At 39.1% G+C, this 12,532-nt stretch overlaps 1 protein-coding gene across 4 annotated transcripts in view; it reads right to left on the bottom strand.

Annotated features, from left to right (window-relative positions):
* Positions 1 to 12,532, bottom strand: part of GPC6 (glypican 6) — an 815,893-nt gene that overhangs the window by 568,656 nt on the left and 234,705 nt on the right. For all 4 annotated transcript variants that reach the window (XM_027443165.3, XM_072032457.1, XM_072032456.1 and 1 more), the window contains exon 2: positions 5,053 to 5,211. In XM_027443165.3, coding sequence (XP_027298966.2) covers positions 5,053 to 5,211 — 159 coding nt within the window. The remainder of the gene's footprint in view (positions 1 to 5,052; positions 5,212 to 12,532) is intronic.

Below are 12,532 nucleotides of genomic sequence, written 5' to 3' on the forward strand. Positions count from 1 at the left end.
AAGGGAGTTAGTGATAATAACATGACGCTATTATAACTACAATGGGAGCATAATATATTTTAAGCTGCTTTGAGGCATACAGTGGAGGTCCAGGAATTACAGCATGATTGTTTATTGCTAGAAACAGAAAAGAGCTGATCATTTCATGTCTGCTTATTTGGCTTAGTCCTAGCTAGTCTTGAGGCAGAAGAAAGGAAATATCTCCTGAAACTCCTCACTTCCTGTGTATTACCAGTCTGCTAGAAGGGCTTTTTGTTCTTTTTCCTAGATTTTGGAAGGGTTTGTGTATTTCATTGCTGAAACAGATACTGCAATCTTTTTTAGTAAAGTTGATCCTACTGTTTTAAAGGATTTTTTTTTCTCATTTCAAGGCTTTCTTAGGGAAGATTCTCAAGAGAAGATTCACTGCATCCTCATGCACCCAATAGTGTAATTCCAGATACTGAATGTTTGGAAATTACCATACAGTATGGTAATGCAATGTTCAGTTTACAGATGTGGGCAATATATATGTACACATCTGTAAATATGGCTTAGCAAAAAAAAAAAAGGAGGGGGCAATTTAGTGTAGTGATTTATGCTAATTTACACCAATCATCTAAGATATACAAAGCAAATTAGAAATACTATTATCAGATACTTGTCTCTCAGAGATCTCCAAACCACACATAATACTAAAAAAAAAAAAAAGTGGATCTAGAAGAATGGAGAAAATCCCACCACGGTACCACCACCATATTTGAAATGTTGATGACAAATGAGTAAGAAGTGAATAAGATCATACAGAGATTTAGGATGCAAGAACTGATTGCCAGATAAAAGGAAAGCCATGTAACCAGTCCCAAACACTTAATATTTTCTAAAATTCTCTGTTAAGAATTTTATTTTAGCTTCTCTTCCATACATATAGTTATTACATATGTTAGTTTTTAGATAGATTTCGAAAGTACTGCACTTCAGGTAAAATGAAAGATAAAATTGACCTGGAAATGATGTAGGAACATTGTCAGAAGGCTGAGAGAGGTGAACCTTCCCTTCTACTCATCATGAGTAAAGTCACACTTGGAGTGCTGTATATAGTTCTGGGCTCCCAGCACAAGAGAGATATGGACATATGGGTACCATTCTAGCAAAGGACCCGTAAGATGATTAAGGGCCCGGACCATCCCACATATGAGGAGAGGCTGTGTGTTGGGTCTGTCAGGGATGGAGTCACCTTTCCCTGAAGCAGCCCACACAGTGCTGTGCTCTGCACTCGTAGCTGGAACAGCACTGGTATCATTCCAATGTTGTGTCTATTGCTACATAGTGCTGGCACAGCATCAGGACTCCTTCCAAGCCCCCAAGAGCCAGCAGGATGGGGGTGGGCAAGTCATGGGGGGAGGGAAGGGACATCAGCAGGGCAGCTGACCTAAACCAACCGAAGGGATGTTCCATAACACCTGATGTCACACTCAGCAATAAAAAGGGGAGCTCTCATGGGAGAGGGAGCTGTCCTCCTGAACAACTGCTATGCTTTTTGAAGCCCTGCTTCTCAGGACATGGCTAAACATCGCTTGTTGATGGGAAGTAGAGAAATTTTTTTTCCTTCTCTCTGTGCTTCTGCACGGCCTTATTGTTTCTTTTGTTTCTTTTTCTCTCCTTTCCCTTTCTCTTTAATTAAACCATTCTCATCTCAAACCTCAAGCTCTTTGTGTTGTATTTTCTCCCCCTTCCTCTTTGAGGAGAGGGGGAGTGAGAGAACAATTGTGGTGGAGCTCGACTGCCCACCCGAGCATAACCACCACAGGCTGACAGCTGGACTGTTCAGACTTGTGAAGAAAAAGCTCAGGATGATCTTATTAATGTGTATAAAACACTGAATAAGTTAGCATTTATAAAGAAGTGTTTGTAAAAAAGATGGCACTCAGTAGAGCCTAGTGACAGGACAAGAAAAAATGGTCACAAATTAAAAAATAAATAAAAAAGAAAAATCCATTTGAACAAAAGGTTTTTTTTTTGTTTGTTTTGTTTTGTTTTGTTTTGTTTTGTTTTTTTACTGTAATGGTGACCAAGCACTTGCAAAGGTTGTGGAGTATCCATCTGTGGGGATACTCAAAATGCATCTGGACATGCTCCTGGGCAACCTGCTGTAGTTGACACTACACACACTGGTGCACATCTCTGTCTGTCTTCAGAGATGCCTTCACATCTCAGCCATGTTCTGATTTTGTGATTCTGTGTAAGATTCTGTGACTGACCTGAGGCTAAAAAGGCAATCTTTAAGTCACAGAAGAATGAATTTCCTTGATGAAAATTAGTTCATTAATAATAATCTGGGGCATAACTCTAAAAGATAAAATAGACCTCAAATTATTTCTCAAAAAATGAAATCAAAAAATCATCTCATCTGTGCTTAAATGCATGAATGTGGAACAGATAGATGATAGAGAATCCAAAATACTACAAGATAAGAGAGGCAAGGCATATGAATCAGAATATAATTCAACAGAGTCATACACTCCTAGAAAATCTTATGTTGAGGAGGTTAGTGTACCTAGTACCTAAGACATGCCTAGTACAGAGGAAAGAAATTGCAAAAATCAACAAAACTTCCGTGTCACTTTTAAGAGTTTGCAAAATTATATACATGTCTGCACAAACATTAAAGCTGGCAGCAACACTTGTTCAGAATAACTCCTCAAGGAACCAATCATAATATACTATCTCAACATTACTTATATGTTCATGTAATTTGGTACTGCTTAAATGTGATGTTCTACTAGAACACAAGTCCTGTGCACAACTTGCATAGAATGATCAGAACTGGCTGTATTTGTTTTATTATTTGTGTTACACTAGCATCAAATTGCAGTCATGTATCAAAACTTCCTTGTGCAATCAAAGTACTAAATTAAAACAAAACAAAGCAAAATAAAAAGAGATGATCATGAAGAATTAGAACACAGAATTTATCTAACAATCCAATATTTGCTTTACACAAGAAAGTGTCGTGACATTTTAAACTGAAAAAAAAAAAAAAAAAAAGTAACTGGTTTTATATTGAATGACAGCCTGTTAGATGAATGCATTTTTCTATAAATGTGTTTGCCTCCTAGAAAGACTAAACAGTTTTTCCATATAAGAGAACTACTTTTGAATAGTTTTATAGTGTCATTAAAATACTGAAACTCTACATAAAATTCAAATGCTCTTTGATAATATTGAGACCTCACCTTGCAAGTTACCTTTTAAAATCAATGATAAGCTACATAGCCTTTCAATCCAGTTTCTGAAGAGTAGATCCATAAGAATCCCAAAACACAATATTGATAACTGGGCAGTAACTTTAAGCTTATATTTTACCATTAATAAAGATATACAATGGTTTTACAGAATTTCAGATTACTCAAAAAGCCATCACGTGCTTAAGTTCATCACAATATAAAAACGCCTCAAGTTGCTTAAGTAATAAAGGACTATCAGAATTCATTGGTAAACAAGCTCAGAATTTTCATTAAACTGCCAATGAACACCAGTAATCATCTTGGTTTCCTTCTAGAAAACAAGGAAAGCCCTGCACATGCTGTTGGTGGTTTCAAACATTTGTTTTCCTTGCAGACTCATCTTGCACACAACTTCTAGATGTTTGTGTTTGTTGTTTTTTTTTTTTTTAATCCTTCAAGACAACTATAATTTTGAAAGTCTATAAGAAAAATAATTTAAAATTCAAAATAACAGTGGAAGACATCACAGTGCACAACCATCCACACCACAGTCCTTCCAAGGACATTTTCTAAACTAGCAATAGTTAGAAAATAGCAAATAGCAAAATTTAAAAAATAGCATCTGGTCTGCTACTCTAACATGTCCTTATATTTTTTCCCATTCCCTCCTTTTATAACTCATCTTACTTTCCATATAATATTGAGAATCAAAAAGATTAGGAAAAAAATCATCTTTTAATTGGTTAAAAAGAATGATCCAGAATTACTTTAAGGTGTTAGAGATATCTTCAGTTTTTTTGAATGCAACCTCAAGACTTCAAAGTAATCTGACTTCAGGGATAACCTTTCAACCGTTCTCCTACGTGTGCATATATGACCCATTATATAAACTGGTGGTTATTCAGACTTACTGGACCCGTTTGCAGGATTTCTACCTCCACGCAAAGAAGCAACTCTGCCTCCTTTTCACAATGCTGGTTTACACATCTCAGTGCCAGTCTTTTCTACTTACACATATACAGAAATTTACAGAAATTTGCAGAGAGGTGCATTCAACACACAGATTACTTGTGTAGAGAAAGGCATGCGCGAATATTCTGAAGCTCTTTTACACTTTACTAGTCTGAAGTTTATGAGAAAAAATAGTGGCTTGCAAATATGTGTACAAACATTAAAAAAATGTTTGATGTTTGTATTTAAAGACAAAAATATTTAGTAAATAGTGACAATCAAACCTTGAATTTATAAAAAAAGGTCAAGGTATCATAAAAATGTATTAGAAATAAACAAAACCCCCAAACTATCTTAATCAACTCTGAGTTAAAAAAAAAAAAAAAAAGTATTAATACATCTGGAATGGTTGGTATGAAAAACACTACTACAGCCTTAAAATTAAAACTAAACTAAACTAAACTAAAAAAGCAGACAACAGAAAAAAAAAAAAAAAAAAAAAAAAACTGCCTTGTGATTAAAAACAAACAAAAAAAAACCAACCAAACATGGAGATCCACAGTTCATCTTGCAACAGCGAACATAATTGCAAATCTAAATTTTGCATTTGAAATTAAGAGACAAAAATTATAAACCTCTCTATGCATATCTAATCTCCTTTTTCAACATTAGCCAAGCCTGCAGGCACTTAACAGTCTAATTCTTGATGGTATTGTAATTAAAGGCAATACTCACAAGGCTGATAAGCACACCAGCTGTAACTTAACCCTTATCTTAACCAAACTGACAACTGCAAATGTGATATCTAATTGTAAAGAGAACATAGGAATTAATTCTGGATCACTGTCTTTTAAATCATTTAACCTTGAAAATAAGTAAATTATATCCAGCCTACCATCAAACTTCTTGTGCCGGGACACAAAAGTGGTGCGTACAAAGTGACTTGTCTCCTCCACCAAGTTTTCAAACTCCAGTTTGCTCTGCTGGCTTAACTTGTCCTCCATTTCTGATGTGCAGCATGTATATTCCTGAGGGCAGATTCTCAAATGTTCCCCTGAAATCACAAGGAAAAAGGCATTAAAAATGTCTGAATAAAGACAGAAATACATCATATCTAAATATGCATGATATCCCTTCACTTAAGGAACGCAGTCTACATAAGGATCTCTTTAAGTCTTGACCACTTCATTGAGAACAATTTGAATCAGCATCAACAATTTTGCATATTTTGGCATTCCTCACTGAGGTGGAGAGACACACTTTGTAGAGATGTTTTGATACTTCAGAAGGTGGAACCATCTCAAGATGAAAGTGGTTCTTGAACTGAAGCTTTCTGCATAAACAGATGTATACTTAAAAATTCTAAGATGCTTGCTTTCTGTTTGCATTCAAAATGTCTTGAGTAATACTTATCAATATGACCCACTAAAAGCCATCAAATCTTACTGTTTTTTGAAAAACAGAAATTATGTTTTTCCACAGACAGGTCCTACATGCCCAAATACACCAAAACATTCTCCCCTTCTTCTTAAATGTATTATAATGATTGTGTTTGGGTGCCACAAATTTTCTTGGACAGCATTTCTTGTAAGATCCAGCAAATGCTCCACTGAATGGGAGAAGGCAATGAAGAGTTTAATTAATGCTTATGTTATACGGAAATGCAATGTAAAAGGTAATGAAAGCCTCTTATTTAATTCAATAGATTTATCTCTTGAAGCACTGTGCCAGTTCTCCTGACAATATTGCTTTCTTTGGTACAATTTGCAAGGTGAAACCAATTCTTTAGCTGATGAAATTAAAATGGTCTGTTATTACATGAAATGTGAATTTTCAATTGACACTGTAGTAGGGTGTCAGAAACATTTAGTTCAGTTTGTGTGAAGGTAAGAAATTCTGCCATTCCCTCTTGAGAAATAAAAAGAATGATCTGCCTCTATGATTAAAGTTACTTGTAAAGCAATGAAAACATTTAGTTTTCTGTACACTGAATCCTGATTAAAAATCCCTCTGCAAATCTCTTAAAGGAGCAAATAAAATGATATACAGAGCCCAAGGGTTAAATAAATATGGGGGACCTGATTCTCATTTATATCAAGGTCCCTTTGTACCACTGCTGAGCCATAAAGAAGATTTAAGTGTAATTTATACCTACTTTAAGACTACTTTTCACCATTCTTATTATGTAGTGGGGAGAATCAGGCCCTGAGGCTTATACTTCCCAGGGGTGTAATACATTTAGCTGCTGCATCATTTTGAAAACAGCATCAAAAAGAGGTTTGTACATGCTTAGAATAAACATTGTCTTGAGTATGCCCTCACTTTATTCGTTTTTTTTTTTTGTTTGTTTGTTTGTTTGTTTGTTTTTAAAATTTATTTCAGATTTTGAATGAAGTCTTTTGATTTGAGGTTTATTCATTCCTCAACCCATCTACCCTCACTTATTTTTAATCTGCAATAACTTGTAATATGTGAACTACAATGCTATGACGTTTCTTTTAGCAGTCTCAAGATTTTTTAAAATCTCGTATCTATACGTCTTCAGAAAGGATCATTTAGTTATTATAAGTTACTCTTCTGCAGTACCACCTGTAAGTACCAATCATTTACAAAAACACCATTAAATAAAACAATGTAAAAAACATGGGAGAAGAGATATTCCATGACCATCAAAATATTATAAGAATTCTTTCCTATGAATGCTATGCGGTACAGTGCAGTAGGATAATTCCTTTCCCTTCTTAGGATCACACATCTAAGCCAGAAACAACACATGAAAAGACCAGTGAGCCAGATGCTGTCAAACATAAATGACAGTAGCAAAAAATGCTCACTTTACACACTGTATTGCTGTCACATTAATCAGAAACTATTCAACACATAACATGCAGCTGAACAGGTACCATATCACAGAATGACAATATCACAGAATTGTGTAGGTTGGAAGAGACCTCAAGATCATCGAGTCCAACCTCTGACCTAACACTAACAAATCCTCCTCTAAACCATATCACTAAGTTCAACATCTAAACGTCTTTTAAAGACCTCAAGAGATGGTGACTCCACCACTTCCCTGGGCAGCCCATTCCAATGCCTCACAACCATCTCAGTAAAGAAGTTCTTCCTAATATCCAACCTAAAACACCCCTGGCGCAACTTTAGCCCGTTCCCCCTTGTCCTGTCACCACACACGTGGGAGAATAGACCAACCCCCATCTCTCTACAGCCTCCCTTAATGTACCTATAGAGATTGATGAAGTCACCCCTGAGCCTCCTTTTCTCCAGGCTGAACAATCCCAGCTCCCTCAGCCACTCCTCATAAGATTTGTTCTCCAGACCCCTCACCAGCTTCCTTGCTCTTCTCTGGACTCTCTCAAGCTCCTCCATGTCCTTCTTGTAGTGAGGGGCCCAAAACTAAGCACAGTACTCGAGGTGTGGCCTCACCAGAGCCAAGTACAGGGGGACAATCATTTCCCTAGCCCTGCTGGCCACACTGCTTCTTATGCAAGCCAGGAAGCCGTTGGCCTTCTTGGCCACCTGAGCACACTGCTGGCTCATATTCAGCCGACTATCCACCAATACTCCCAGGTCCTCCTCTGCCTGGCAGCTCTCCAACCACTCATCTCCCAGCCTGTAGCTCTGCTTGGGGTTGTTGCACCCCAGGTGCAGGACCCGGCACTTGGCCTTGTTGAACTTCATGCAGTTGACCTCAGCCCATTGGTGCAGCCTATCCAGATCTTCCTGCAAAGCCTTCCTACCCTCGAGCAGATCGACACTCACACCTAACTTTGTGTCATCTGCAAACTTAATGAGAGTGCACTCGATCTCCTCATCCAGAACATCGATAAAGATATTAAAGAGGACCGGCCCCAGTACAGAGCCCTGGGGAACACCACTAGTGACTGGCCTCCAACTGGATTTGACTCCATTTACCACAACTCTTTGGGCCCAGCTATCCAGCCAGTTTCTAACCCAACGAAGCGTATGCCAGTCCAAGCCATGAGCAGCTGGTTTCTTGAAGAGAATGCTGTGGGAGACGGTGTCAAAAGCCTTGCTGAAGTCAAGGTAGACCACATCCACAGCCTTTCCCTCATCCACCAAGAGCGTCACTTTGTCATAGAAGGAGATCAGATTTGTCAAGCAGGACCTGCCTTTCATAAACCCATGCTGACTGGGCCTGATCAACTGGTTGCCCTGTAAGTGCCATGTGATGACTCTCAAGATAATCTGCTCCATGAGTTTCCCTGGCACTGTGGTCAAACCAACAGGCCTATAGTTTCCCAGGTCTGCCCTCTGGCCCTTCTTGTAGATGGGCGTCACGTTTGCTAGCCGCCAGTCGACTGGGACCTCCCCTTATAGCCAGGACTGCTGATAAATGATGGTAAGCGGCTTGGCCAGCTCCTCCACCAGTTTTCTCAGTACCCTCTGGTTGATCCCATCCGGCCCCATTGACTTGCATACATCCAAGTGCTGTAGCAGGTCGCCAACCATTTCCTCATGGATAGTGAGGGCCACATTCTGCTCCCCATCCCCTTCCACCAGTTCAGGGTACTGGGAACCCAGAGAGCAACTGGCTTTGCAGCTAAAGACTGAGGAAAAGAAGGCAATAAGCACCTCCACCTTTTCCTCATCTTTTGTAACTGTCTCCCCCCACATCCAGTAAAGGCTGAAGATTCCCTTAGTCCTCTGTTTTGCGTTGATGTATTTGTAAAAACATTTCTTGTTGTCTTTAACAGCAATAGCCAGACTGAGCTCCAGATGACCTTTGGCCTTTCTGGTTTTGTCTCTGCACTGCCTCTCAACATCCTTATGTGGCAGGCCTCCCAAGTGGCCTGCCCTCTTTTCCAAAGATTGAAAGATTGTAAACCCTCTTTTTCCTGCTAAGCTCAAGCCACAGTTCTCTGTTCAGCCAGGCCAGTCTTCTTCCCTGCTGGCTTGTCTTTGGGCACGTGGGGACAGACCACTCCTGCACCATTAAGATTTCCTTCTTGAATAATGCCCAGCCTTCCTAGACACCTCTGCCCTTCAGAACCGCCTCCCAAGGGACTCTACAAACCAGTGTCCTGAAGAGTTCTAAGTTGGCTCTCTGGAAGTCCAATACAACAGTTTTACTGGTCCCCTTCCTGGCTTCTCCAAGAATGGAGAACTCTACCATTTCATGGTCACTCTGCCCAAGACAGTTTCCAACCACCACATCTCCCACCAGTCCTTCTCTGTTTGTGAAGAGAAGGTCTGGCGGGGCACCTCCCCAGGTAGGCTCAGTAACCAGCTGCGTCAGGAAGCTATCTTCCATGGTCTCCAGAAACCTCCTAGACTGCTTTCTCTGGGCTGTGTTGTGCTTCCAGGATATATCTGGGAAGTTGAAGTCCCCCCCAAGAACAAGCGCTGACGATTTCACAACTTCTGTCAGCTGCCTGTAGAACTCCTCATCAGTCTCCTCATCCTGGTTTGGCGGTCTATCACAGATCCCCACCAAGATGCTTGCCTTGTTGGCCTTCCTGCTGATCCTAACTCATAGGGACTCAACCTTACCATTCCCAGCCTCAAGTTCCACGACATCAAAACTCTTTCTGATATAGAGAGCCACACCACCACCCCTTCCATGCTGCCTGTCCCTTCTGAAGAGCCTATAGCCAGACATTGCAGCACTCCAGTCATGAGACTGGTCCCACCACGTTTCCATGATGGCAAGCAAGTGGCCTGCCTGCCACACGATGGCTTCCAGCTCCTCCTGTTATGGAGCTTCCAGCTCCTCCTCATGTTACCCATGCTGCGTGCATTAGTGTGGATGCACTTCAGTTGGGCCATTGCCTTCTCTCCCAGCCTTGCCATTGTTACCCCTGGCACAGCTCCAACAAGCCTTGCTTCAGCCCCGTCCCCTTCTCACCTAGTTTAAAGCCCTCTGAATGAGCCCTGCAAGCTCCTGGGCTAGGATCCTTTTTCCCCTTAGAGATAGGGACCCGTCTGTGGCCATCAGGCTGGGTGCCGAGTAAAGTGCTCCATGGTCAAAAAAAACAAAATTTCTGTGTTGGCACCAGCCTCTGAGCCACGTGTTTATCAGGTGGGCTTTCTGTGTCCTCTCTGTACCCCTCCCTGTGTGCTTGATTAAATACAAAAATATATATCTTATCATTACATCTGAAAACACCTTCCTACACAAGCCCAGGTGCTTTTCCTTATTGGAAAGCACCAGGGAGACCTACTCTCCCACTTTCAGTCACATTGGTTGTTTACACTTTCTGTAATGACAATATCCTTTAGTGCTGTTGATGTCATGAATTTTAATAAAATTAAAATTTATTTCCTCTGTTTCACTTTTTTTTTTCTTTCTTCAATATGGTTTTCTTTGTTTTTCAGAACTGCTGGACTGTCAAGTAAACTAATGTTATTCATCAAGGCACTGTGTTTACTGAGTAATAGCTGTGGGTCTAGGTTTTTAAGATGTTATGTCATGCTGAATATTATGACACATTAAAGTATATTGAACACAGTATAACAGTCAATTTTGTAGCAATATTAATATTCCTCTTGTTTATTTATTTATGGTCTTATTTTCTCTTTACTGCAAAAACTACTTTCCAATTTACTTTAAAATCCTGCTTTGCTGCTACAAATTCATTCAGATTTCTACTGTACTTATTTCTTATACCTGTACATATATTTTCTTTTTTTTTTTTTTTTTAATTTTAATTCAACAGATATTCATTCATTCATGGGTCTGTTAGCTGATGAAATGTGAAACTCCTAATTAAATAAACGTTCACAACTTCTCTATCACATCATTGCTTTGCTCTCCTAACAATGTGTTTTCCTAAATCATGTTTACGAATATCTTCATTACAGATTGCTAATTTATAAACAGCTTTTTTAAAACAAACAAAAAAACAAAACATAACACATTTTTAGTTCTTCACCCTCTATTTTCATGAAAAGAACCAATAATGAAAAATGTCATGCTGCTCTTCATATTTTGTTTCAAGATCATCTTTTTCTTCCTCTCATTTCCTACATTGGAGGCTCAGGTCAGGTTACAGATACAGCAAAAACATTTTCCTTTGCCCTGTGGCAGTGGAGTGTTGGCCGATCAGCTTGAGAGGTTCAGGTGCACTTAGCAAAGATGAAGGCTTTGAAAATTGAGGCTCATAAGCTCTATCATGTTAGTACTGAGCATGAGTGGCTGCATGCTCCAAAGACTCACAATTTGGTCCAAACCTTGGGATGATTCCTGGGAATGGTGAGTGGAAACTCTCTGACAAACAATCTTTTCTGTATGTGTTAATATTACTTAGGTGTTGATATGTGTTAATATGTTAATATGTGTTAATATTTGCTTTTTAACAGTAGTGATTACCGTTTTGTGTTTGTTCTTATTAAACCTCCAATTCGTGTTAGAATGGACAAATCATTCATTCAGTCATTAGAAAAATAAAAAGGTCATGCTTTTATCCAAAGAAAAGTAATTTTTGGTTTGTTCGTTTGTTTGTTTTAAGGGGTATGCACTTTATTTTGGATTTTTCCCTTATTTTGTGCAAATCTCTGATAGAGCAGACTGCTTGAATTGGAAATAAATCTGCAGGCTTTATTTGGTTGGGCTTTCTCAATTTCCTTGAATGGGACCATTTAGCATTTGTGTTTTATAACATTTGTGTTCTATCACTTTGAAAGGAGTTTAATCACTGTTTTGTGTTTTTATACACCTTATGTATTTTGCAGGCTAAAAATATGATCACAGCTCATGTACAAGTTCTTGCCCTGGGAAACTCCAAATGGTCTACGTGCATGTGCTAATTTTAGTAAAGATTTTTGTTACAAAAAACTCAGCAGTTCCCAGCAAGCTACACTAACTCTTCTAACCACCATTATCATCTGAAGATACTGACCTACATACCTCCTTTTGTAGCCTATGTTATCAGCTACTAGTATTTCATTTTTATTACAACTGTAATCTAACATCCACCTTCATATGATCCAAATTGGTCAATTTTGCAGTTGAATTTGATAATTTGGATAGCATGTTGCTTTAAAGTGTAATAAAAACAGTTTATAGAACTTATTCTTATTCTTCTTATTATTCAGTGTCCTGGTTTCAGTTAGCACAGAATTAATTTTCTTCCTAGTAGCTGGTGGAATGCTGTGTTTTGGCTTAGGATGAGAAGAGTGCTGATAACACCCCGATGCTTTAATTGTTGCAGAGCAGTGCTTATACTAAGCCAAGGACATCTCAGCCTTTTGCTCTGTCCTGCCAACGGACAGGCTGGGGGTGCAGTAAGAGCTGGGAGGGGACAGACCCAGGACAGCTGACCCAAACTAGCCAAAGGGGTATTCCATACCATCTGACGTCATGCCAAACAATATATAGGGGTGGCTAACCGGGG

The sequence above is a fragment of the Anas platyrhynchos genome, chromosome 1 (assembly GCF_047663525.1).
Source record: "Anas platyrhynchos isolate ZD024472 breed Pekin duck chromosome 1, IASCAAS_PekinDuck_T2T, whole genome shotgun sequence".
Taxonomy (NCBI): Eukaryota; Metazoa; Chordata; class Aves; order Anseriformes; family Anatidae; genus Anas; species Anas platyrhynchos.